Source organism: Brienomyrus brachyistius, chromosome 17 (genome assembly GCF_023856365.1).
Source record: "Brienomyrus brachyistius isolate T26 chromosome 17, BBRACH_0.4, whole genome shotgun sequence".
Classification (NCBI taxonomy): Eukaryota; Metazoa; Chordata; class Actinopteri; order Osteoglossiformes; family Mormyridae; genus Brienomyrus; species Brienomyrus brachyistius.
Window position 1 is genome coordinate 9,814,973 of NC_064549.1, and position 27,148 is coordinate 9,842,120.

Below are 27,148 nucleotides of genomic sequence, written 5' to 3' on the forward strand. Positions count from 1 at the left end.
TCATTGCTGTTTATCATTATTGCCTTCTCTTGTTTTATTTTATTTTTCTTTATTTTAATTTCTACTTATATATTTTTATTTGTTATTACCTACTACCTTTCAACCACAATCCAGGAAGCAGGCGAAAAATGCATTTCACTATACACACTAACAGGGTATGTTCATGTATGAAGCAGTTAAAGTCTATGGGAAGCCTAAAGTGTCATGCCCTGCTCGTCGGCTCCTCCTGTGTGCCACGCCCCCTGCTTACCCACGTGTGTTTCCCGGATTGTACCCAGCTGTGTCTGCTTATTTTCAATCAGTCCTGTGTATTTCAGTCCGTGTCTTACCTGAGTCCTTCGTCCGTCATTGATGTTGTCGATGCCTATGTCCCGTCCTGCCTGTGCCTCAAATAAACCCCCGTTTTCCCGTATCCCGCTTGCCTGCCTGCTCCTTCCGCACGATCGCCGCTCTGCCCGCGATCTCCCGTGACATAAAGACTATCTTTTTATATTTATTTCATTTTCAGATACTACTGTCCGAATAGACATACAAGCGAGGATCGGAGAGTAGGGTCAGCCAGTTGCAGCAACACTTGGGGTTAGGGTCCTTGCTTCAGGGCCCATTTCTGAAATCACCGGACTTAAGTTGATGACCTTCCAATTGTTAGCAGAGTCTTAACCTGCAGAGACAGACAAATTAAGTAAGAGAGTCAAGACACTTCACCCACACCACCTGTACACAGCAATTTGCAGAACACGTGAGGTATTTACCATTGCGAAGACTTTAAGGAGAAGTCATTTCTTTGAATGGGGACTTCCTTTCTCTGTTACTTCACTTTCCTTCCAAAAGATGGTGCTAAAGTATTCTTAATTTACATGATAACGAAACATTTAAAGTGACACCGGTATTGACGACTTACGGCGAATCACAGTCAACAAAAAGAAGTCTTCCCGCATGACTCTAACATTCTTGCTACATAAAGAAGAGCTGGAAAGCACCTCCTGTCTAGTCGTGTTACACAGTTCCTGAAATGCCACAGATCAAGAGTGATGGTTCAGGGAGACGACTGGGAGTAGGGGGAGGACGTGTGTGATTCAGGGCCCAGTAATATTAATAACTCTCCAAGTGAATCATCCATATATGACAACTTTTTCCAGATAATCTAAGAGAGAGGGGAGGGGAAGGTCAACACACAGAGCACATAAATAAACATCCAATCATACACAAGAGAATTGTACATGTCTGAATATATACCCAGTACAGTTTATTTATACAGTTCATATTTATAATGATAGGAATGTACAGCATATAAATTATTTCCATTCTTTTGATGAATTTAGCTTTTTCAATTTTGTCTCCTGCTATGCGAGGTCATTTCCAGTGAACCATTTTGCCATCATTTTGCCACGCAGACTGTTGTACATTTACCCAGCAAAACATAAGTCATAGTAAACTGAGAGGCATAATGTAAAAATGACTGATTGCCAGTTTCCCAAAGGCCGTAAAGAAAAGGACAAAACATAGATCTCATTCTTTTGCTGCTTTGGTACAATTTCTCCTTTAACCTCTCATACTCCATCAGTCATTTTGCGTCATATATTGTCTATTCATTATGTGTTTCTTAGCAATTAATGTTTATTGGGAAGACCAGCCATTTCAGATATAAGTGGTATATTTAGGCCTTTCATAGAATCTTTCTGTCCAGTTGCTCCCTCTGTGAATCTTCTGCCCCTCCCTCTCTGACTGAAAACACTGCCCTCACGACTATTTATATCCATTATTCTGATATCTTCCCCAACAAATCTATGCATATGGCTGCACTCCTCCTTTTTCCCAATCTTGCAGTAACCAGAAAACATTACTTTTCCCATGAAGGCATCTTCTTACGTAAACATCTCTAGAATTCAAACATAGTAGCCAAAAAAAACGCAAAACTTCTTTCTTTAAAGACATGTGTATTGGCCACTTTTGCTGATTTTTTCATGAGGAGAAACATACCCTTGTAGCGTCTAAAAAGTATTTACTGCCACAGATGGGGAAAAAAATCCACAGTATTTGTATCATTCAATGGAATTTTTTACTATCCTTATTTTTGCTTTAACAATGTTCAATAGACATAATGTCATATTAACAGTGCTGTAAAATGCACATTCAGATTTTAAGACAAAAAGAATGGTACAGATTTTCCCAGTTTTAGTCAGTAGAATATCATACACACACACTTACAATCCCAGCATCTCAAGGAGAAGTATTTTGCATGCTGATCACATTCAAATGCTTAACATTTTAATGCCATATTTAAATACAATTATGTTACCATAAAAGGATTCAATGACTTGTACTAACATTTTCCCCTTGATTGTTCTTTTGTCCTGGTCTCTCCTCATTGGCTGTTACCTACATGCAAGCACCAACACTGACACAGTTGTCCTACACTGGAATGAAGGTCAGAAAAACTTTACCTATGCTATTATTTTTAAAATATATACTCTTAGAATGCATATTACCACTCAATTTGTCATTTTGTTCAGTGTCTCTTCTTCTGTGCTTGGTCTCCTTTCAGTTCAAGATGATTCCAAATTTCAGGATACCTTAACTATTTATAGGTTTTCTCATATGTCCTGTCCATCTGTTATCAGTTGTCATACCGCAGACAAACACAAGCGCACATTATACTTTACCTGCCATTTTTTGTCCTGTTCTCTTCAGTTATAACTTTACAAACGCTTTTCATGGAAAACTCTACAAACATCCTTGCTGAGCAGTCTCCTTCCGACTCTGCTTTGGTCAATTACTGTATATAGTCTTAATGTTTTCTTCTGTTATAGATCAGTACTCTCTTCCTCATCTTCCTCACTGGAGCTGAGTAGATATCTGCAGTGAAGAGAGAGCATCCTTGCAGATGGTTTGAATTTATGACTGCAGATTCTGTTCCTGGGCATGTAAACACGCATTTAACGCATGTCTGCTCCATTCTGTTTCGCAATTTATTCTTTATGAGAGACATTTGGGAAAATGATTGCTCAACAGCAGAATTATTGAAATACAAAGCAAGAAGAGATTGGGAAAAACTGCTGAGTTCCTCAAAATCCCTATCACCTGCAGCATCTGGGTACCCTGCAATTTCTATCCAGAAGTCCTCAATTTTGCTTGTCTTTCTTATTTTTCCAATTCAGAGTATGCAGGATTCTCCACTGTTGCTCTGCTTTTCCTAGATCTCCTTTTTAAAGAAAAAAATAAAGTAAGATCATCTCTTTGCTGCACATAAAGCATGGGTTGGTGACAGAAATTTGAGAGCCTCTAGTTGTTTCATGCTATCTGGAAGCCTCTTTTTCATTTCTCTGACCAACATCAGCATGCAGTTCTTACACTGGCCTTTCAAATCCAAACAGCATTTGATCATTTATCCCCATTGATGCACCTCAAACTCTACAGAATCAAGAGGTGGAAGGTACTCATCAGAGAAAGTAAATTCCCTGATGTCATGCCAGCTTTGAAACAGCTGTGACAGTATTACGCACTCAAGAATAGATTGATAGAATGTTATGATTTCTTCAAGAAGTTGGGCGTCTCAAGTTTAATAACGATCTTGTTTAATTATGACACGACGGGTTGGAGAAATTTGAGGTGGATTAGCAGGGTTGCCAACTTTGGTCAGCAGGCCAAATATTCAATTCGAGACAAGTCTGCACATACATTAACATGCATGTAAGGTTTATTACAGTGTATATAGTTTGTAGGGTTTGCAAACTGCCCAGATGCTTCTGATGTAGCTAATCTTAGGTTTATAATGTAATTACATAGATTTGCCATAATATTTCTTGCGTGCGTTTGAAAGAGTGTCACACCAGATGCATGACAGTTGGAAACCCTGGAATACATTTACGCTGCCATTTTACATTTAGCAGATAAATTCAGCTGTATATAGTTTCTTCCACTATCTTTTGTCAGCTGGAAATGTAGCTTTAACTCACACTTGCACTCACTGATTGGAAGCCACCTAGTGTCAGACAACTGCAGTATCTTCAGGGGATATTCACCTACATTTATGGTCTTGTGCAACTAACTGTATATTTTTGAAACAGCTGAGTAGCATTTGAAAACAATACTTAGGTCTGAGAAGCCATATACTCCACATTTAGGGGTAGCATTCGCTGCTTTTGATGCACGTAGCTGAAGGGAACGACGGACCCACTTGATACACGTAATATGAGAATTCTGCCTCTGAAACTTATAGCACTGACAAGTAACGTTAGATAACAAGCTAACCGTCCTAACTCTTTCACCTTGCAACGTGTGTAGGTTTGCCTCTCTCATTCTTTCTCTTATCTCGCTCACTTCTCCTTGTCCTTCTTTCCCTTGTGTTTTTATATGATGTCACAGCAAATTAGTCATACTTTGATCTGTCTAATCGCGTGCAGAAACCGTCGGTTTTGCTCGTATTTATAATCGTAGCTACCAGTAAAGACGTGCACTATGATTGACGTCACGTAAACGGACCCACTCTCCTTCTCGTGTGTGTGTGACTTTCCCTGACTGGCGATTCAGTATTATTCAGTATTACGAGCCACTTGCATCCATAATAATTAATTTCATTTCTTTTCCTTACAGTCTGCTACCGCGTAACATTATAAAAGCACCCCTAAAAATCCAACCCCCGACCTCCTAATATGTACCCGCAACAGCATTTTCAAAATAGCCCAATTGGGCGGGAAAACCGTGGATCGGGCAACTCTGCGCACGGACAAAGAGAATGAGCGTGCCCGCGCTCGCGCGCGCACGCGACAGAGGTATACGTGCGGAGCGGCACTCTTCCACGAGGTGCATTCTGGGGGACTTCAGCCCAGCTGCTCAGGGAGCAACGACCTTGGCAATGGCTTATATGTTTTCAGCTTCAGCAGAAAAATAAATAAATAAACGGAAAGATGAGAATATTTGTCAGAACATCAACAGCCAATTTAACGTTGTACATTATTACAGTGTTACTGAAAATAGATCCATTTACACCTACGTGTCACAATTGCAACGACGGAAAGCGTTCATCATTCGTAATGTTGCCATAGATACAGCAAAAGAGGGTGGGATTTGCGTAGAGCATTAGCATTTATTATTGATTTCCCAAAATTTGTTATTACTTATTTATCATTTTGTAATTAAAGTGTTTTGTTAATGTTATGTGAATGTATTGTTTTATTTCAGTGGTTTCTTTTAAGTAATACAAAGTGAATGAAATCTTTAGCCAGTGAAACAAAAATCCTGTTAGGGTGTTCTTTTATGTTTTTTTATGGTTATATGGTGACGAAATCACAACAACAGCATCAGATTGTAACTGTTTCTGCCTATACCAACAGCTATACTTTGCAGTTATTTTACTGTGTGCAAGGAATATTTATTAACGTGATATACATGTATCAGTATGCATACGATGAAACATAATTATAGCGCCTGAATGGGTGGTACCGGGGGTGGTTTGTTAGCGCGTGTGAAATGGCTTCCACTGTAAACGGCCAGATCATCATGAAGTTGTCGCAAAGAGTTAACGGTTCCCGGACCTAAGACGAGGAGCTTCGCTGAGGCTGCGGGAGCGCAGCGGGATACAGGAAGCTGGCCATGGGCTGTGCGCAGACGTGAGCCCCGGTGTTTACGAGTGTGTCGCGCTGTTGTGTGTGTGTACAGGTGTGTGTCTGCATGTCCCCCTTTTTTGTCTTTACGGAAATATTGTGTCCTTTTGTTTTTTACTTCTTATGCGACATTTAAAATGTATTTATATCTTTTTTTCTGGACTGTTTACGTTTTGATATATTTTTTGGAGAACATTTGTTTTTCAAGTCATCGGCTGATTAAGTAAATGCAGACTTCTAAGAGTTTTCACATACTTTCATATAATGTGATCGGCCCATTAAAAAAACATTTAAAATACAAAAGGTACAAGACATTTTGTAATAAATGTATACAGCATTGTCTGAACTGTCTTTACAAAAACATTCATCTGATCTGATCGATTTACACACTGTTATGTAAACGGTTAACCATTAGATTACTTCGTAGGAAGCCTTAAAAGTGTAAAAAAAAGTCCTGGTCATAGATCACTATAATTCACCTAGTGATAACACAGTCTGCAATATACATCGCAAGCAAACACAGATATAAACACAATTTTGCATGATATACACAAAGCTGGTTGCCTCATACTTATAGCAGGTCTGCTGTGGGCTGTCACTTAGTCACCCATTTTGATTTGTGACTCCCTCTGTCCATTGCTGCTGAAATGCATCACATTCTGACAAAGGTGTCACACTATCCATTGTGTCCTGCACTTATATAAGAGGCTTCGGACATTTGGGAGAAAGCGGGAGGGGGTGGGTTTAGCCAGATTTTGCGGTGACGATGGTTGTTGGAATGGATGCTTGGGGTGCCAGACCCGATCTGGAACGAATGCGCCCTCCCCATCCAGGTTGGAGTGTGTCACTTATTAACTGCTGTCTGTACAGAGAAAGCAAGCAATGTTCCTAGGCAGAGGATTAAGGGCAGGTCACATTCATACAATGTCTGTGCACTTAAAGGGGCACTCCACTACAAACACAATGATTATGTACATTGTTTTGCACGTTTTGAGTGCAAAAATAGAGTATCCTTGTATTTTCACTGATCACAATCCATCAGCACAAAGGCATGGGCAACACCATAAATGCCCCTGGGTTATGCAGAGCACAAGTCTCAGTGTAAGGTCCACAAAGATTAATAAATGTTGGATCCACCTGAGACCCATCTACTGAAGTTACAATGACCAGCCTTTATTTTATTTAAACTGATTACGAACAGTAAAATATGGAAAAACCCTATATGGATATGCAAATTACATGTTGCATGAGTATACACATTACATATATGAATATGCACATTACGTAGTATATCAGAAAATGTTATGAAACCGAAACCCCAACACTTAAAAATGTTTTTAATAATGTTAACAGTAGCAGCTGCATTCTGAATATGCACATATGCAATAAAAGCATTGTTGCAAGTAATATATGCAGTAATAAAATACTAAAAATATACAATGAAACAATACAAGGCACTACTTACTGATCAGCAATATTATATGTTGTATTATATGTTGTTGAATATTACGTTACATATCTCATAGTAGTATTTTTTAATTGAGTTTTGTGGCATTGCACTGCTCTGTTAATAGTCTGTGGAGAAGGTATTCTAAAAATTTCATTGGACTTTGCACACTATACATATGACAATAAAACATTGAATCTTTAATCTTGACGAGTAGGAAGGCTTCCATATACTACTTTCAACATAATGCACCATATTCCAGGATTATCTATTAACCATACTAAATATACTGCTGTTACTAATAAATAGTACCTAATAGACAAGATAATTCAAAGAAAAATCCATGGTTTCATTAGAATGTTTCATTAGTTGTTCCATCAACTGAGCATAGGAGGGATCATTTTTGATGAGGATTGATTGTTACTAATAGAACAAATAAGAAAAATACAGAAAGGTGGAAAATCCAGCAGACTCATCACAATTTGAGGCTTACATGGTGTTGCTCTAGTGAAATAAAATTGGCCACTACAAAGTTGAATAATGTCAGGTTTTCTTAATATATAGTTTTCTGAAGAAAATGGAAATGTCTTTTATGAATACTGCTGTTTCTGATGTGTTAAATGTTGTTATTCTCAGTGAAATATCCAGTGTTAGTGACATGTTTGTCTGCCCGGCCAACAGCTTACGGTGATCTCAGTGTCTGCCCTGCACTTTCATGCAGTTGATCAGTTAAATGACCCGCTTTTACAAATTCTTCAGCTTCCTTTCCTGCTCTTTCACCTAATTCTGCCACTTTTCACCCCTGCCTTTCTGGACTTTGTAAAGAATTATCCCAAAAATCACTTGCTGTGGAGGTTTTTCTTTTGACCATTGGATTCTTTGGGCTCATTTTATGTTGTTCACTCTTCAAACACTTAATATCCAGTGTCACAGAAAAAAAAGGATTTTGTATATTTTCAAGCATGCCTTACTATGTGTATGTATATATCTAATGACTGTATTTATACACTGTGCAGGAGTGTGTATTTTCTGGGGTATGTAATGTTGTGCCCATGCTGTGGAGGCAAATGGCTGAATACAGGAACACATCCATGTCTCTGAAATTACTGTTTGCTCACATTTGAACTGAATAAGCACCGAGCTTTGCTGCTGCTTACATTCCATAGTATCATTAACGGCCGAGTGATCCTCTCTCGTTTTGGTTGGTGTTCCCCACCAAAAACACATACACTGGCTGAAAAATACAGTTCGATCGGCGAAGGCCACAATTAATGTTTTGAATACAAGGTAACAGGTAAAAGGCTGATTTTATGAGGAACAGCAAAAGCAGTCACGTCCTGCTTCGTTTCTAGTTTAGAGACTGACGTTTATTAATTCCATTTCAACCATAGAAATGTTTAAATAGAAAATCATCGAACGTGCAGTAAAACCTCTTCAAATACGCTTTTAAGTTTATACGTATATTGCTTTACATATAGTGTCCCCACGTCTAGCATACTACTGTATTTTGGGAAAATTAACAACAACGGGAAATTCCAATGGCACTAATAAAATATTCCTAATTTATTTTACATTGTGATATTGACATATTGTGACACACAGGAAATTCATCCACAGTTTGGCTATTTCGCCTCCATCAATTTGAACAGAACCAACAATTTCCTGTCGTTAAGAAGCATGTTTATTATCATTGTTATTTTTTTGTTTTCGAAGCAACCCCGGCGTCACGTGACCGCAGTGTGTGCACGTGTAATTGACAGAGTAGCTCATGGAGAGTAGAGCGGGAGGGACTGAGTGCGCAAGCGAGAGAGAAAGAGAGCGAGACGCCGGAGCGAGTCGCGGGCGAGGGACTCGAGCTTAAGCGAAGCTCGCTCTCCCCAACGCGAGGGGACTCTCGCGGTGGTCCCTCTCGTGCTCGTTGTGTATGTGTGTGTTTTTGTGATATTTTTGAAACACGGCAAAAACACATTAATTAATCGGAAGAAATTCCACCGAAAAGGGGGAGCAGATAAGATATCAGAGACACTATCCCGGAAATCATATCTACCCGCGAGTGGTCACGTACAGTATCTCTGCCTGCTACAGGGGGTAAGAATTGAATGTATTTTATATACTGTATGGGAGTGTGCACGTTTAGAAACATACCACTTATCTCATTTGATGGGATTTATAAGGCAAATCATTTCAGAATGATAGAAACTATAGTGAATTTAATACATTTATAGCAACATGGTGGATTGGTTTTCTCGGAAGCCTTATGGTATCAGCACCGATTTTCTAGTCGTCGCCTACGTTCACTTTTGTCGCGGCAAAGGTAAAACAAACGTATCGTTGTTTTGTAAAAATGTTTATGTCTTTAAGGATTTTTTTTCCAACTTGAACTGTGTATGTTTATTTTTTTTTACTTTATAATAGATATTTTAAGGTGATTGATATGGGGGTTCTGTTACCGCGTAGCTAATTATGTATAAAACTGGCACTAGTCGTTTATTGTAAATGGCATTAGCCGGCATCCTGAGTGTGAAACATACCAGTGACCGGGCTTTCGTAAATCGGCTTATGAAAGGCAAATATATGGTATTTTAGTATATCCCAGGACGTTTTTCATTGTAAATTCGAATCTTGAATGTCAAAAAAGTTGAGCAGCTTCGTCACTGTATGACCATGACGAACAGTTCATGTGAGGCACTGGTTAGCTTTATCAGTGGTATAACGTCTAAAAGGTTATTTTACAAAGTCCTACGCAGAAAAAAATCTCTCATCTCAACCCAGAACATAACAAATGTAACAGTTTCAAACTGCACACATGACATGTGCATTAAAACATTTGAAGCTGGCGAAGTCATGAAACGGAAAACATCGCATATGTTAAAGTTAGTCGAGGACTTGTCAAAGACCTATAAGGGGAATACTCCAAGTGGATCTGGGCATCACCAATAAAAAAAAATGCGGGTGACGAAGATTTAATTTTAGCTGTTGGCTCCCTTATGCAATTTGCCTTAAATGCAGCACAAATATCTGTATCTGTATTTTAAATTTCTTTTTCATGCAAATTGTTCAGTTAAGGCAGACATGTCTGGTTAGCCAGCTACTTATTGTGCAAACGTTCTTGCTTTCTGATGTAGAGGATTAATTGCTGTTTTTTTCCAGCCTCTAGACTCTCACCTGGGCGATAAGAGAGGCGGAGGGAGGCTGCATGTGAACCATCCCGGAGAGGTTACTTTTAATATGAAACTTTCTGCCACTGCAGTGCCTCTTTCTGCTTGTCTGGCTGCCAGCTGTGCTGCACTCTCCCTTTTCCAAGGAGGATCCTGCAGAAAATGGGGAGAGGTGTGCTACACGCGTATTTAGGACTTGACGAGATGAAATGGAGAGCTTGGGACGCTCTGACCTTTTGAACGAAAGCTCTTTGTCAGAAGTCGGTAGCCCCTCACCCAAGCAGGACAAGATAGGACACAGGGACTCGGTCCGGGAAGCTGAACCGAAGCTGAAGGAGGTCATGGGTCTAAACGGTTACGTGGGCTCCGGTACGAAGGCGGAGCTGTTGGCAGATCTGGCCTCGAGATCGGTCTCGCCAGGCGTGGCGGTTTCAAAGAAACAGGCGAAGAGTGGCCTTCCGGCATACATTGATGGAGAGGTGCCCCCTACAGCGAGCAGCGGTGGCGATGCTTTGGCCCAGGTTCCCAATGGCCACCCGGAGAAGGGGGAGGCTGCGGAAGGAACCAACTGTGTGAAGCTGGTTGAGAACGGGGATGACAAAGCAGCACACCTCAAAGGACCAAACGGTGACTCGCCATCCCCCCCTCACCGGCGGATCCGCGACCCCATGGTAGGAGGAGCCAGTTCGGGAACAGCCAAGGCTGGGGTTGAGCAGTCACCTGCGGAGCGCAAAAGGAGGCGGGTCGAAACTGACGAAAGTGAATCGGAAACGGAGTTGCCCGTCACGGACAAGCATCCCCACGGTGCAGGTCACAGGGATCACCCCGTAGGCTGCAGAGCTGATGAGGCTTTGGCCACAGCTAACCCAGACCCGGGTGCGAGACCACATGCCACGCCAGCACAGGGCACATCCCCGCTGTCTGCGGTGGCGGGCTGGTCGCCGGAGCGCATAGCACAGCAGTACATCGTGCCCTGCATGCGTTACTATGGCATATGTGTGAAGGATGGCTTCCTCGGGCCGCCGCTGAGTGACCGCGTCCTAGAGGAGGTAGAGGTGCTACAGCAGAGTGGCAAGTTCCGAGGTGGCCAGCTCGTGAGCCAGAGGGCCATCCCGTCACGTGACATCCGGGGCGACCAGATCACGTGGGTGGAGGGTCGTGAGCCGGGTTGTGAGAGCATCGGGACCCTCATGGCTCACATCGACGAGGCTGTTATGTACAGTGCCATGAACGGACAGTTGGGAAACTGTGTCATCAATGGTCGCACCAAGGTAACCAAACTTTGGTGTAGCGGGGGGCTGGGAGGGCAGGGCCGATTGTCACTGGGTTTTCTGCTCTGTTAGAAGTTACACTGTGGTTTCAGTATATCATAAAACAGCCTCAGAGATGACAAACTGCACAATTTTCAGCCATTTGATACACTGCGTGGTGTTCTTTTTCATTAAAAATGGCTTCTGCAGTCGATTTCTTTTTGCCATGACTCGCATGGGAGGGAATCTGGACCATGTCTGCCTTTAGTGAAGGTTCTTCCCTGTTCATGCTCCCATCTCTCCAGTAGTGAAAGCATGGCCTTGATATCAGCCCCCTGCATCAGTCCCATGCTCTTTGAAGGCTGCTCTTTCGATCTCCCTATCTTGCTCGTACGCAAACAATGCATTCTTTACCATAAGTTTGTGTGCGTGCACTTGCCTCGTGGCTGTGTGTGTGCACGCACTGAAGTGCTGAATGTGGCAGTTCAGCAAATAACTCGGGGCACTAGGTGAATGGACCTCAAGAAAGTAAATTGATGACCAGCCCGTTTCGGTGTCCCAAAATGGGATGGCTGTATTTGGAGCTCTCAACAAGGCACTGTACATAAACTAGTTCAGGAGGAACCTAGATGAAAGAGGAGATGGATCTGTCTGTATCAATCAAAGGTGCTGGCCAGGATGAAACAAGAATGTAATTCTCATTTATTTTCCCCGGAGGATCACAGATATGAAATCAACATGAGTCAGTCTAGTTTAGAAGGGATTGGTCCAAATTGCAGTCACATGTCATGCAGACAAATTGGGTCACTCCTAGTAAACATCTGCACACTGTACTGATGTGCGAGCATGGTGGGATTGGCTCCCAGACAGCCTGTGTATCCCAGCCTGGCACTCTTACGATGCCTGTCTTTGCCTGTCAGGGCAGGTCAGTGCCATCTCTCGCCTAAAGTGTCACGTTCCCCCCTTTACTATCGATAGCACACCTTGTGAGTGTCCATCAACTTAGCTTTAGTTTCCTTAGCTTTTACCTATTTTCTCCACTCTCACCTGAGACCTGGTGTGCCTACTCGAGTTCCCCCTGTTTCTCCTCCCCTCTGAAATGTTGGCAGAACTTTTCGGGAGACATTTTCGGGAGAACTTCCACCTTTAAGGGGAAACTTTTTGAGTATGAATCTGACGCACGATTGTGCTACGTTTGGAGTGTTTCATACCCCTCGTCCGGGCTCTGCTGTTCATTAAGGGAACGTTGTTGCTGTGGGGCATGGGGCCTGTGGCTCGGAGGGGGCTAGTGGTTGAAGATTGTTACATTTCACTATATCAAAGATAAGTGTATAGTGTACCATCAGCAGCAAACCGACTCCCACCCTGCATAGGCGCTAATCTCTTTCCGCTGTGCCTGAATTAATCATTGGTAAACGGTGAACTTGCAGCTTGGAAGGATCATTGTGGGTGCTTTTCCAGACTCACCGCTGGTGTATGTGGCTCGGTTGACTTTTAATATAACAGCGTTTCTGGACAGGACAAAAGTGTGTGAGGTTTTCTTGTTTTTTGTTAGGGAAAAACTGTTCCGAAGCTTCACCCTGTGGTGGAAGCATAAGGACTCCTAAATCACAAGGGCCAGTGACCTGCTGAAGCCTTGTATTGAGGTCCCTTGTGCCAGGGTCTTCACCACAGCATTTAATTTTTTTGTCTGTTTTTTTTTTATTTGTCAACTGGGCCAACTCAGGCACTGTTGCAGGCAACTACGATTGGTCAGGGACCCGGGAACTGCTGGTGTCCCCACAGGATTGGTTTCTGGGAAACGGAAGGGGCGGGCACTACACCAGGCCACATTGTGGGGCGGGGGGGGGGGGGGGCTGTCTTCCTTTCTGCATTTTGTCTTTCTTTTACACACCTTCTATACATCTCGCTCGCTTTTCTCCTCTTGCTCCACCCCTCCCACTCCCCCCCCTTTCTGCAGCATGTTATTGGCCCTCCACTTACATATTTGCCAAAATCCCTCCATCCCGCCTCCCCCCACCTCCATCACCACCACCACCTTTGGTTTCCCTGGCAACAGGACACAGTGCATTGCAGAGCTGGGGTATCTCAGCGCCAGACCTCGAAACGCAGCGCCGTCAGCGTCTGTGTCTAGGCCTGAATTCACTGTTCAAACCAAAACCCCACCCCCCAAAGCACGGAAATGAGAGTTGTACTTCTGGAATCATCCAAGTCCCTGGCGCCTTTTATAAAGGAGTGACGTGTGCCCAAACTTTTTTGGTGTTATATGTCACAAGGGGCCACCCTTCACTTTTGAAAGCATACTTCCTGGTTTTTATGGCATGGCATGACCTTGCCTGGGGGGGGGGTTATGTAATACTGCCAGGTACCAGAATACCACAGCATCCCAAAGCTGGAAGGTGCTGAACCCCCTTCTGCTTGAAAGGGAAATGGGCGACACGTCATGTGTAAAACAATACCGGTAATCATAGCACTGAGTACACCTTGTTCTTTAGGGGGAGCTCTGTCAGGCCTGTACCGTCACAGAGTGTGCCGTCACTGAGATCCGGGTGCTATATTTATAACCCATAGGCAGCAAAGTGGTACAGGCCAAAATCGACCGTACCACCTGACATTTGACACTTCTACTGTGTTATGATCATGGATGCGAGCCCAGTTGACTGTGGCAATACGTTATTTGGATTAGCATTTGTTGTGGGGTCAGCAGAGGGAGGCGCAGGATAGTAGAGAGGTATGATCTTATTGACTAGGGTGGGGTCATGGGAGAGGTGAGTCACCCAAGTTTGTGGTTTTAGCGCCTGGGAACAGCCCACATGGATCCTGGCACCCCAAGAGGAACTCGCTACAGTGTGTAGCCGCAAGGAAACATCAGCAGAGTGGTACCACGCGATCCCAGAAGCTCATGTGACACATCTGGCACTTGTCGACAGAGCTATGATGTCAGGTCCAGAGCCTGAGACTCTGGGGTTCACTGCACCTTATGTTTGCTTTATATTGGTGTATTGGGACTGCTGGTGACACCGTGGTTTGTTTGTGTGTGTGTGTGTGTGTGTGTGTGTGTGTGTGTGTGTGTGTGTGTGTGTGTGGTCAGGTATATATTACTTTGTAGGGACCAAATGTCTGCACAATGTGATAAAAACCTGTTATTTTTACTCTTTTCGGGGAAAGTCAATTTTGGTAAATTTTGTAAAAATCTGTGCAGTCAAAATACTAAAAATGCCAAAAGTCGCGTATTTTTTGGTATTTTGTTTGGCTACTTATGGTTGAGGTTAGGGCTGGGTAGGGGTTAAGATTGTCATAGCTGGAATTTCAGTGTTGCCCATAGAAATAGAGAGGTCACACAAAGACACACCTTGTGTGTGTGTGTGTATGTGTGTGTGTGTGTTTCTTGTGATCTGTAGCATTTTTGGGAACTAGGGCAGCTCCACAGCGCATATCCACCTGAAGAACCCATACTAGCTTGACAGTCCTAACCGCAGCTATTCCTTGACCACCATTAGGTCTCAGGGGCGTCCGTCAGCCCCCTGTGTGCCGGAGGAGACGTTCAAGTAGCATAGGTGCCCCAAAAATGGACACTCCAGTCAGCTGTGGGCCAGCAAGGACCTAAAGACGCATGTAGTCATACGCGAGGGCCTTTGGTTAATGTACGACATAGGGATTAGACTTATCACAGTACAAAATATTACAGTCAATTTTTATTGTTTATAATTGTGCCTTTATTTCACATTATTCTGCTCTAGATGTTTCCGTTAGTCGCATCTGTCCCGATTTCCGGTGCTCCTTAAGGACAAGCCACTACGGCGTAATCGGTTGATGCGCGGTCAGGTGCATCGAGACTCTGCCACTGCAGTCAGCATGACTCAGCTTTAGGAACGGCCCCGGTGCTGACTCATCTGTGCTGATCTACGGACACAGAGCTTGTCCTCCCCTCAACTTATCTGCTCACATGGCCTGAGAAGAATCTGTATTGGGGGGAGTAGTAAAAAAAAAAAAAAAAAGATTTTTTTTTGTGTTATGGGGATCTGGGGGTTGGACTATCGGGCCAGGGGTTGTAGAGCCGGGGGGGGCAGAAATTGGGGGGTAGCTTTGACGACAAGTGATGTAGGAGGCCGAGAAGGTGAGAGAATGAGACCCCCCCACCATCTACCCTGGGTTCGATCTACTGCAGCACCTCTCAGCCCCTACGCTAACGGCCTCGCACTGCGGCCCAGCCTAGGGCCAGTCCAGTCCGTCTGCCGGCTGCTTTTCCTGTATTTGTTTGCTCTTATCTCACTTCTCCATCCTCTTGTCCGTCTCCCTGCAACATAATCACAGCAGCTTTGCTTTTTCTCACCTCACCTCACCTCACCCTCTTTTTTTTCTTTGGTAAGGATTCGGAACATTTCGTTCAGAGCGTCGCCTTAGCTGGGAAAATGTCAGCGTCGCTAATAAACCGGCCCATTTCCAGCCCCCTTCCCCCCTTATTCTGTTGCAGCTGGCCAGGTCCACAGGCTTGGGGGAGGCTGCCTAACCACAAATCGCCACGCTCTGCTACGGTCTGCTAGGATACACCTGTCCTTTAGCCCGAATGCCGCCACTGTGTTAGCCACAGCCGTGCTAGCTGGAGCTGAGCCGTCTCAGTCAGAACACCATTGTGTATTGTGTCGGCACCCCCGGCACTGCACGAACATGGATATGTACGCATCCAGTCCGGGGGGGGTGGAGGGACAGCGGGGGAGGCTTACACAGAGCTGAAGTCTTATTTACTGGTAGCCTGGAGCAGCTGCTGGTTTGTCTTTCTGATATTTCAGCTTTGTGTGTTGGGGAAACTAAAGGCTGGAGAGGTATTAATTATTCCAGTTATAGGTGATCCAGACCCATCTCTGCTGCTCTCGGTGGCTTTGTAAATACTGCTTTCTTCCAATGTAAACCCTCATATAGGGTTTCTCGTTAAAATGATCTTGCTGATGGAAGATGAAGCTCCTTATTAGAGTTTGAGAGAGAAATGAGGCTCATGGTTCCGCCTGCTCACTTTCTTCCTCCTTTTTGATGCCATCATACTCATAGGCTAGGTTTTGATCAGACTATCAACGCTTTGCACCAGCACTAGCTTGGATCAAAGCTCTGGTCTCTCAGCTTAGTAGAAGCTTCTGAGCCCTTTTCTAAGGCAGTGGAAGGCCCAGAGGATGGGGGAGAGGCTTGTGCTTTGTTGACAGGTCAGCAGAGCGAGGGTTAATTGGGAATGGTGTAGGGATCGCGGACTAACAGGTCCGGACATGGCTGTGATGACGAACAGCCGGTTTGATAACGGCAGTTGGGTTAAAGATGTTTAGTTTTTTTGCATTATCGCGAGTCCAAGAGCAGCCCCTGGTGGCGGGCTTGTCTTCTAACGAGCACCAGACATGTTTGCGTCGGGTGGGATTTGCTGCTGAGCCACTCAAGAGATCCAAGTACCTAAAAAATAATGTAATTTCTCATCACTAACAGGCTGCATTTTCTAGATATCCCAGTGCTAGTTTTGAGCCCCTCCCTGTGGGATCATCACCACGCTGAACAGGTTGCTGTTTGCGGTTTGGTGCTTAAACAGATTTTTTCTTGTATCATTTAAGACTAAGTGTTAGGAACTGTTTTCAAGTAGCACTAGGTGGTTTTATTGAAATATCATCAGTTCTGGAAGACAGAGCTCGATTCGTGGTGTCCCAGGCCCATCCATAGCAGACGTCAGACCCGGCTCTGGTCCTGCAGCTGTGGCCCGCAGCGAGTCAGGCCCGGCCCAGTACGAACAGGCCGAGTCGCGTGACCGCTCTGTTTAATCCTCTGCTCCCCCGTGCCGAGATCAGAGCCGCGATAACAAGGAAGAAAGAAGCCGGTTGTTTAGGCGGCTAGGAGATGAAGTGTTCCCTCCTGGGTCTGATAAGACCATGAGTGTATCACGGTATTGCCGACTAACATGGGATGGGGGGGGGCACAATAACTTGCATGTATCCCCCCCAACACTCAAAACTCCCCAGCCAGGCAGGGTACACTTGAATGCCCCCCCTCCTTGTGTCATTGGCTTGATCGAATGGGGTAGACAGACGGCAAAAACAGGGGGTTAAGTTATTCAGCCATACCTCTTTCTGCTAAAGACATCTATTGTTTTGCATCATCATATAGATGTGAACCAAGTTACACTCTCACTACTGCACCAGTACAGTTTTAGGTCGTTCACAACATTACCAGGATGGATTTGTGTAACCTAACAGCTGCTAGTTTACATAATTAGTGTAATTAGGTGTGGCTCTATTAGCATTTGAATTTGCCCGGGTGATGTAAGATGGCTGTCCTACCACCAAAGGCGACCCACAGTAGCTGAATGCCGGCAGTGTGGATCGAGTTGTGTTGGTGTGAGCCAGATATTGCTGTGTCCTGAAATGGGGAACCTTTTCTGAGAGTGTGTTTCTAAAATGCACCGCTTATGCTCAAAAGCCAGAGGAGTAGTGTCTATGTTCATATGGAGCCGATCAGGTGACGGAGTAGGCGTGTTGATTGGTCTGCAGGAAAGTGCCCCGTTTGCCATGGGGAACCATGTCCACGTTGGCACCGAGAGGGATAGGCATGCAAGAACGTGAGGGGGAGTGATAGTAGGTGGGGTCATACCCAGCTCACCGTGCCCGAGTGGTGAGAAAGTCTCCCACTGATGGCACAACACTTCCTGCTGCTCTTATTGGGCATCTGTGCACGGGGGGGGGACCCCGCGGCCGTATGCGCCATCCCCCGGCAGGTGTCTCGGTACTTAACTCTGCTGTCCATTCAGCCAGATACCAGGCGTGATTCAGCAGCCATCTGCTTTAGGGGACCATATCTACCCTAAGTTCGACCTCAGATATCCAGTGTTTTCTTTGAAGATACAGTGCTGATTCTGTCATTTGCCAGTGGGTGTGTATTTGGGAGTTTCGCAGTTGCGCAAACACACTCACACACACACACACACAAATTTATAGGACAAAGTGAAGTCTTATGGCTTCTCTGGACTTTGACCCATGTGCATGTGCTCTTGCATGGCCTCTCTCTCTCAAGCAGGTACAGGAAAAGCCTCAGGATATAATTCCACAACCCTCCCCGCCCCCACTCCCTGCCCCAACCCCCCACTGGTGTTCACAAACAGCGGCCTGGAGTAAACAGCTAGCTTCAATGATGACAGGAAGGAAATAGCTGGGATATAAAAAAGGACTGAGTGAGACGGCGGCTCTTCTGACACCCTGCCACGGTGCTTTTTATAGTGCAGCCGAGGGAAGGTGCCCGGGGTTTTCAGTGGCTTAGCGCTTAGTTTGTGATGTTTTCAGATATTGGGACTCATAACTTGGAGTCTGGTGAACTCCCAGCAGCAGCTCTGTACTAGTCCCCTCAAACATAATACTTAACCTCACTTAATCTTACCACCGAAGCACCCAGCTATGACGATAGGTGAAGATTAAATGTAAGCTCGCATGTCGTGTTTGCCAAGAAACTATATGTAAATGTTCCTTTTTTGATGGTAAATGGAGAGTGTTGCAGTTATATCATCCCCATGTCCTCAAAGGAAGCACACTGACCATTTGAGAGAATTCCCCCCCCCCCCCTTTTTTTTAGTTTACCATGAATATTTTTGTGGTGAGTGAAATTATAATTCATGGGAACAGTTGACTAAAAAGTATAATAAACTCGAACATGGAGTTAAGATTGATTTTGAAGCCATTTCTCTCACCTCCATCACTACTCTACTCTTTCTCCTACTTAGGCAATGGTGGCCTGTTACCCCGGCAATGGTACCGGATACGTGCGTCATGTGGACAACCCGAATGGAGACGGGCGCTGTATTACCTGCATCTACTATCTCAACAAGGACTGGGACATTAAGGTGTGCCCCCCTCCGCATACACCCTCATCCGCCCACACTCACTGCACCCCACATGCGACATTGTATCTCCAGCATTTTTCTACTACAGTGTTGTGTGTTGTTTTTGTGAACGTGCGTCATTTTTTCTCAGCTGTGTCTGTTTTTCTGCTGGCATTCCAGTGCTATCAGGAATCTAGATTATCAGGTGGACACCAATGAATTATATTATTGGCTTTAGTCCAAAGTAACCAGTGAGGATCATAGATCAGCATTGTTGGAGCAGGTGGCAAATAGTGATATTAATTAAATGGCACAAGATTTGAACCCGTGATCTTCTGGACATTAGCACAGGACCAGTTGAGCCATCCTGTTATGCACCGTTAGACAATGTGTGATGTTTGTCTAGAAGCAGTCCTGTGTGTGTGTGTGTGTGTGTGTGTGTATATATATATAACACTTTTGCCTAATAAGAATAAAGATGAATTCTTTTAATGCTAATTGATTATGGCAAATTAATTTTTAAAACCTGTGACCCTATAATGGAGAAGCAGTTGGAAGATGGATGGATGGTTTAAAAAAAAAAAACTAGGAGTGGCACAAACTAGCTTAAAATTAGCACTAGGATTTACTACATCAAGTAAGGAGGAAAAGCCCGCAGACAGATAAGTGCTGTTGTAACTCTTAATTTGTGTTTTCAACACTTCCCATTGTCATCGCTTAGGATATAAGCCCCTTGAGCTTAACGCAGCAGTGATGTTGCATGAGTCACAAATTGCATCCACATATTACATGAATGTCATGCAAGTTGGTTCACAGACTGGATTCAGAAATTACATCCGCTGCTTTATGCTTCCTGGTACAGGCTCCTGGCTCACTGTAGATGGATGCAGTGTTATTCTATTTTGAATGTATTTATACATTTTAAAAAAAATTTTTAAATAATGAAAAATACAAAACAGCTACCGCAGGCTAGGCCCCAAAGATAACATACTATATGACTTCATCCACCTGTCTCTTGTATTTTAGTTTTGCCTATTTTGCTTTCAGCGTCACCCAAAAAGCTGAGTTTCTGATCAGAGTACTAGCAAACGGCTAACAGCAGCTGCTGCTAACACAGCTCAGAGCTTGCGTTTAAGTGTGTTCCCGGCTTGGCTTGCTTACTTTGATAGAGGGAGAGCACCAACATCTAGGCCTTTTCCTCACAAAGCCAGCATGGAACTGGCTCGTCAAGCTGGTGGAAAATCTGCATGAATCGGTCAAGTGTGTTTTAAAATGTTTTTTTTTACCCCCCCCGTAACATAGCAACGTCCTTCACATTGTCTGCTCCTGTCTTGGAAATAGCCTGGGGTATATTCCAGGCCATTGCCGGCTTTGCTGACCGTGTGTGCTGGCACATGTGTGTGACCCTCAGGTTCACGGGGGCCTCCTGCAGATCTACCCAGAAGGACGCAGCATGGTGGCCAACATCGAGCCAATCTTCGACCGCCTGCTCATCTTCTGGTCCGACCGGAGGAACCCACATGAAGTCAGGCCTGCCTATGCCATGCGGTGTGTATTTAGCCTCTGGGTCAGGGCCCGCGGACTAGCCACGCCTCCTTTCTATTAATTATCACGACATTTTTATATCGTCACTATCCACTGAAAAACACGTATCTCCAAAATTCCTTTATTTCAGGAGCATTAAAAAAATGCGCTTTCTCAGAAACTACAAAATTAACCTAAAACAATGTGATGAAACCCTTATCACCACAGATAGAAGCAATCTTTACATAACCATCAGTCAACATTGTAACGTTTTAATTGGATTTATGTGGATTGTGTCAGTGTGAACAAGATACAAACTAATCTCACAATCAGAATTAATAATAATCTTAGTTAGCTATCGACGTTACGTTGTAAAAATTAGCGATACAGAGTAATACATACAAATGACCATCATAAATACAAATGCTAACTAGTACAAACATAGATGATAATCGAATGACTTCTTAAAACATTTTTTCATTCGTCGATTAGATATGAAATGCTATCAGCAGACATAGGAGAATGGGAATATTCCATCTACAGTAGAGAGTCACTGTCGTCAGCAATGGGACAAACATGGTTTTCATCAGACAGCGATGTCATGATGGTTACTATGTGCTTGATGCTGCTAAAAGCTAAAGCTACCTCTTCACCCCGAACCATGTTTGTGCGTAGAGCAGTGATCCGCAGTGTTAGCATTTACCACACCTTACAGCGTAGCTTGTTCATCACTGTGCCTCATCATCATTTTTAAATATTAAGCCACGACAAAATAGTAAGAGTGCTGGCTCCCATGCTAGCTAAGCTGAGGCCGTCGCAGTGGACATGCCCCCGACACCTTGCTGAATTGCGTTTGCCAGGCAGGTCTCCGGATCTCATTTTATTTCTTCATAATAAGTAAGCGTACGGAGTCTCCCACGTTAGCGTGTCCCAGCACCAAAAGAACCACCATGAAGCCAGGCACACTGAGGACGCTTTGGCGATAACCGCGAAGCGTGGATTCTTCCCTCCCCCTTCCCCTTTGTGCTACTCAGTCAGAGCGCCCTCAAACGCAGCCCTCCATGTTGACGGCAAAGCTTATTTTGCCGAAACTGGCTTTTTGCCCTTTCAGTGGTATAGTGACGCTTGTAAGGGAGAGCTGGTCTGCGAGCTTCACCTGAGAGGGCAGATGCATTCCCGTTAATTTTGATTCAAGGATGTAAGTGAAACAGGGGTGGGTAAGGGGGGGCATTTTGCAGAGAACGATGCAGATGGCATGCACTCTCAGAGTGCCATTCTATTCACGTTCATGATACAATGCAAGAAATTCAGGATAAGGTAAAAGGTTATGTTAAGAGGAAGCAGGATGGAGTAGGGGTGGTGAAGGGGGTGTGGGGTCTGGTGGTGGGGTGGCAGTTATGTACCACTTCACACCTCTGCCACGTCTGTCTTTCTGTCTCTGCCCCCCCTTCACCTTTGTCTCCCAGAGTCTCTGCCCAATTTGTGTAGCTACTTGTGTAGTTTGATGTTATATATTGTAAATTTATTTTTTTTTGGTCCGGCTGCCTAATATCTTCGAAAGAAGGTCCTTTTTTAAGCCACATTCCCTCTTGTGCCCGTAGCTATGCCATCACAGTCTGGTACTTTGACGCGAAGGAGCGGGCAGAGGCCAAAGAGAAGTACCGATTGGGTGAGTCATCAGAACCAGAGACTCTGTCTTTTAATGCTGGCATGCAGGAGGTGACGCTACCCCAGGGCTCCATATATGGACCAGCCCTTGAATAGGTCAACTTTGTGCATGTAGAATGTGTGATCTCCTGCTTACTGCCCTCCCCCCCATGACAGTTTCCATTGTACTTCAATCCGGGTCTCTATGTTCTCACAGCAACTGGGCAGAAAGGTGTTCAAGTGCCTGTCACACAAAGCAGCAAGACCTAACCCTGGAACAGCCGGTGCAAGGGAAGGAAAAAAAGCTCAACTGTGCACTTCGGACAAAGGCGCACCTACCTGCCCTGTTATGGGACTAATTTGTGGGGGGAGGGGGGAGGGACAGTCAGAACCTACACCCATGGCCACACACTCATGGTTTTCAATGCCTCACCCTTTTCCACTTGCCTTCTCCAGAAGAGATATTATTGGTTGGCCGGCTCAGTGGGCGATGTCTGCGTGTGTGGTTGGGGGCAGGGGACCGGAGGCAGGACAATCTGCAGAACTGCTGCAGTGACACAGGCAGAAGACGTCTTCGCTGAGGCCAAAGGAACATGGCAACAGACCCACGAAAACAGCAGAAAGGACCAATGTGTTCTGGGTATAACCCTCTAAGTCTTGCTTTAAATTGGAGTCAGACTACAATGCAATGCCGTTTTCGCTTCTGCACAAGCTGTCCTTCCTCGTCGGCAGCCCTGGTCCCTCGAGGCTGCTGCCTGCCCCATCAAAGGCGCCTTCGCCTTCTGCCCTGTGGTGCGGTACAGCGCAAACGTAGGCGCAAGAAACCCCCTAACTTGTCCTTCAAGGACAAACGCTAGGATCTTTGGACCTTTTCACGATGCTGAAGAAATTTATTATTATTTTTGTTTTTGCTGACCCTTCCTTTTTTCAGGCATGCTGTGCATGGTGCTCGCCACAGCACCCCGAAACCACACGTTGCCCGCTTGTTGCCTGCCGTGGGCGTGGTGGTCTACTGTAGATCAGTGGTTCCCATGGAGAATCCAGTACACGGGGACTCGCTGGGTTCCTGCATCCTCATGCTTACCGGAGACACCGACCGGAATCCCGGCGTTCATTAGACAGATCGTAACGTTAACTGAGTTCCCTGTAAACTTAATTGTTGGTGTGTTTGTACCGATAAAGGAAGCAAGTTTTATTCAAGAATGTTTGGTAATTTGTTTATTTGCTTCAATGACTGCTTATTTGTGCCCTACAAGTGTTAACCTTTAATGGTCAGTGATTTGAGTTATGATGATGCACAATATAGTTGGATTAATTAATCATGCACTTAATTAAGTTATCAGGGGGCAGAAATTAACCATGCCAGATTAGACGGTATGAACCGGGAAAATGTTTTTTTTTTCCACAAACAAGCACACAATAGATGTAATATGTGGTGTATTTCTGTTTTATGTATATAATACAGATTTGTGGAAGCACTCACCAGCAGATCTTTTGGGTCCCCGTGAGCAGGGTTGAGAATTGCTGAGCTAAATTAGTTGTTTCTACCCCCTTTCTAGATGTTTGTCTTTGGAAGGGGTCTGTAGGGCCTTATTTTGACCTTCAGCAGGACACACTGCTGAGTTACAAGTGTCCTACACATGATGCTATGAGTCGACTTCCTGTCTGATATCAGCTCCTCAGGAAGTGACATCATTGGGGAGGTTCCTTTGCAGATTTCAGCCTTCAAATGGACACGATGAGACCACTGGTCCCTCTGCTTCACCATATCAACTGTATGGAGCCAAAGCTCCTGAGAGTCAGATCCAGAAGAACAGTTACCGTTATTCAAACTCAGGACAGAATGTCCTACTCTATTTAACATATATGCTGATGCCCAGAGACCTAACAGGCAAGCAAGTTTAAAAAAAAAACAAAACTCTGAGATAGTCTAACAAATGACCTTTGATGTAATGCGGATTTGGTGACAGACGTAGTTATTGCATGGCAGTGTCCGAACTACTTTCATGATCCTGCTTTTGAGACATGGAACTGGAAACAGATGTGTTTTATATTATAAAACTTTCACACAAATATAGTCAATGAAGCATTCATTGGAACAGTCTTAAAACGGCAGAGTTGAGATGTGGTGTGATAACCAGTTATCTTGTGTGTTCTTTACAAAAAGCAGGGCAGAAGCTTCCCTTTACCGCCTGTTCAAACACTATGTTGCCTTTCTTCCATTGAAGTTTTGTTTGCATTTCCTTTCTTGATAAACAGATTTTGTTGTGTAGTTTAAAAATGTTTCAAGGTTTAAGATGTTTCTAGTTCTTTGTACCTATAACTGTGGTCTTACAACAATGCCTCAAACCCTAACTTGATCTTGTATCGTTATCCTGCAGTGATTTCTGCTGCTGGAAGTCACAGCCAGTTCAGGTAACAGGTGGCATAAACCAGTTCAGAGTGAAATTTTCAATCAGTCTCCTTACTCCCTGAGTACTTGAGCTTACAGGAGGGGTAAATGGATTTGTTTGAGGGATGGGTCACCCAAAGTACTTGAGTAAGTGTGCTTGTCTGTGTCTGTCAAGTACTCTGGAAATCCCTACGTGAGCATGCAGGTATCCAGCATTCAGTCCAGAGCTGCTGGTGCTGTTCGGCCGATACACTCATGCTGATTTCGCAGCGTTCTGCTGTGTTCCTGCATGTGCTTTCCTTGAGGCAAGAACATCATGCAGAGCTCCAACTTCAGATCAGATCTCATTTTCATGGCCTTTAAGATGCATGACTCTCATGCTGTTAAATTTTTTACCCGGTTTGCTTAAATCCATCCCACCTTCCCAGACCTGGTAAAGGCCACCCAATCCAGTCAAACTGACATTACGCCACGGCAGGCCGGATCCCCCAATCTTCCCTCCATCAGCTCTTGGGAATTGGACACACGATGCAGGGGAGGGCAAGATTGGGCGGGGCTGAGAGGAGCTGCTCTTTCAAGAAGAAACTTATCTCAAAGTACCAGAGGGCAACGGTTCAAGGGAGGAGCCACTTACGATGGCTAAGCAGGTTGTCACAGAGAAGGAAAAACGCACTTTATTGTTGGACACATAAATGAGAGAAATTTAAAATGTGCTTTAAGTTGTGGACATTATTTCGATATCAATAGAAATTTTAAGTCATTGAAAAGTTTGCTTAATTTTTTTCTGAATTTTGCAGTATTTAATTAAACTGTTTTTGTACAATCTCCCTAGAGTTTGCTGTGTTCTCCGTGATGTTTTTTCCCCCTTTCTGTGCATTTGAATATACTCTGACATTAAAGGTGGGGGGATTGAGGCAACTGAAGGAGATAAAAGGCAGGTTTAGTGCGTTCTGTCCCTACAAAGTGGCTTTTGTTACAGGTTAGTGTTTCCATATGCTTTGGTAGGTCACAGGCATTCCACTCTGTCTTTTAGCATTCTTGTGGTTTTTTGCTAACCAGAGGAAATTCACAGAGTTGACATCACACACACACGTTTCCTCACAGGGGTGACGTGCCGAAGACAAGGTGGCCACCTATTCAGGGTTGCCGTCCATGTTGAAATGAGATAATTCCTTGGGTTTGGCCCGTTGTATAGTACCATCTCCCTCTTTTTTCGTCAATTCCAACTCATGTTTCCACTCCGAGTGTATCCACTGTACAAGCGCAAATGCTAATTCATTAACTTTTACTTTGGAAGAGGTGTATTCTCCTCATTTCGAGTTCCCTACGAACAAAAGGAAAGTACAGTTCTCTTTTGATTGCTTCATTGCCTACTGTCTGATTCCTATCCCGGCCGAAGACAATATGGCCTTTGAAAAATGTTCTTCTGACTGTTTTGTTTTCAGCTGCTTTTAAAGGCCAGTGGTATTAGATCATTGCAAAACAATTTAACTGTGGCCCAAAGAAGAACATCTCCTTCTGCCAAAACCCCAAACCAGTGCGCGTCTGTGTCAGAAGGACAAACTGAGGACAGAACCCGATATCCATTGCATTTGGGAACATTAACCATTACTTTGCAGTGTTTTTTAGATTATATTTGCATGAACGGGCTTTAACATGGAAGGCAAGGGAAAGAGCAAGAAAAAATGGGTTCAAGAAAGGTGAACTTGTTGCTGTGGAGACACTATTACGTGGACAACAAAGATAACCCTTGGTAAGAACTATTGAATAGTAATATCTACAGCCGCCAACGCCTACAACAGGTTGTTTGGAAAAACACCTTTAAGAAAGACATCCCAATTCCTCTTCTCCAGGAAGCAAGCCAGAATCTGTGAAAATCAATATATTTAGTTTATTTTGACGAACTACAAAAGCCTTAACAGCTCTTAAAGGGGAACTTCATGGAAATTTGATCATTTTTTTTCTTCTTCCGATAGTTACCGTTAATGTCAGTTTTATTGCCAAGTAAAATGGTTGAATTTGTTTAATTTTGTTTTGCTCCTAAATATAATTCCCATGATCAGTTATACCATCATCCAGATGTACAGCACCGAGATGGATAGTTCAGGTCCAGAAAGTTAAAATCCAGATGAAGATTTTGTTCCAACTAACCAGTTGAATATAATGAGTCACAGTCACAGAGTACTCAACTGGTTGGGTGAGACAAACTCTTGGACTGGATCTGTACTGTCTGGACTTGATCTATCCACCTCTGTGTACATGTACAGTCAGCAGAGTGGCAATTTCCTTT

The 27,148-nt window shown here is 44.1% G+C and overlaps 1 protein-coding gene and 1 long non-coding RNA gene across 2 annotated transcripts; one reads left to right on the forward strand and one right to left on the reverse strand.

Annotated features, from left to right (window-relative positions):
- Nucleotides 1-1,160: 1,160 nt before the first annotated feature.
- Nucleotides 1,161-4,487, reverse strand: LOC125712434 (uncharacterized). The gene is made up of 3 exons (XR_007383305.1): nt 4,269-4,487; nt 3,082-3,202; nt 1,161-2,856 (listed from the first exon to the last, which is right to left on the reverse strand). It is a non-coding gene; the product is annotated as an uncharacterized LOC125712434 (long non-coding RNA).
- A 4,338-nt stretch (nt 4,488-8,825) lies between these two features.
- egln2 (egl-9 family hypoxia-inducible factor 2) lies at nt 8,826-25,691 on the forward strand. The gene is made up of 6 exons (XM_048981217.1): nt 8,826-9,138; nt 10,201-11,479; nt 19,197-19,316; nt 20,707-20,843; nt 22,421-22,488; nt 22,684-25,691. Exons 2-6 carry the CDS (start codon nt 10,418-10,420, stop codon nt 22,734-22,736), a joined length of 1,440 nt encoding a protein of 479 aa, XP_048837174.1. The 5' UTR covers nt 8,826-9,138; nt 10,201-10,417; the 3' UTR covers nt 22,737-25,691.
- Nucleotides 25,692-27,148: the final 1,457 nt, after the last annotated feature.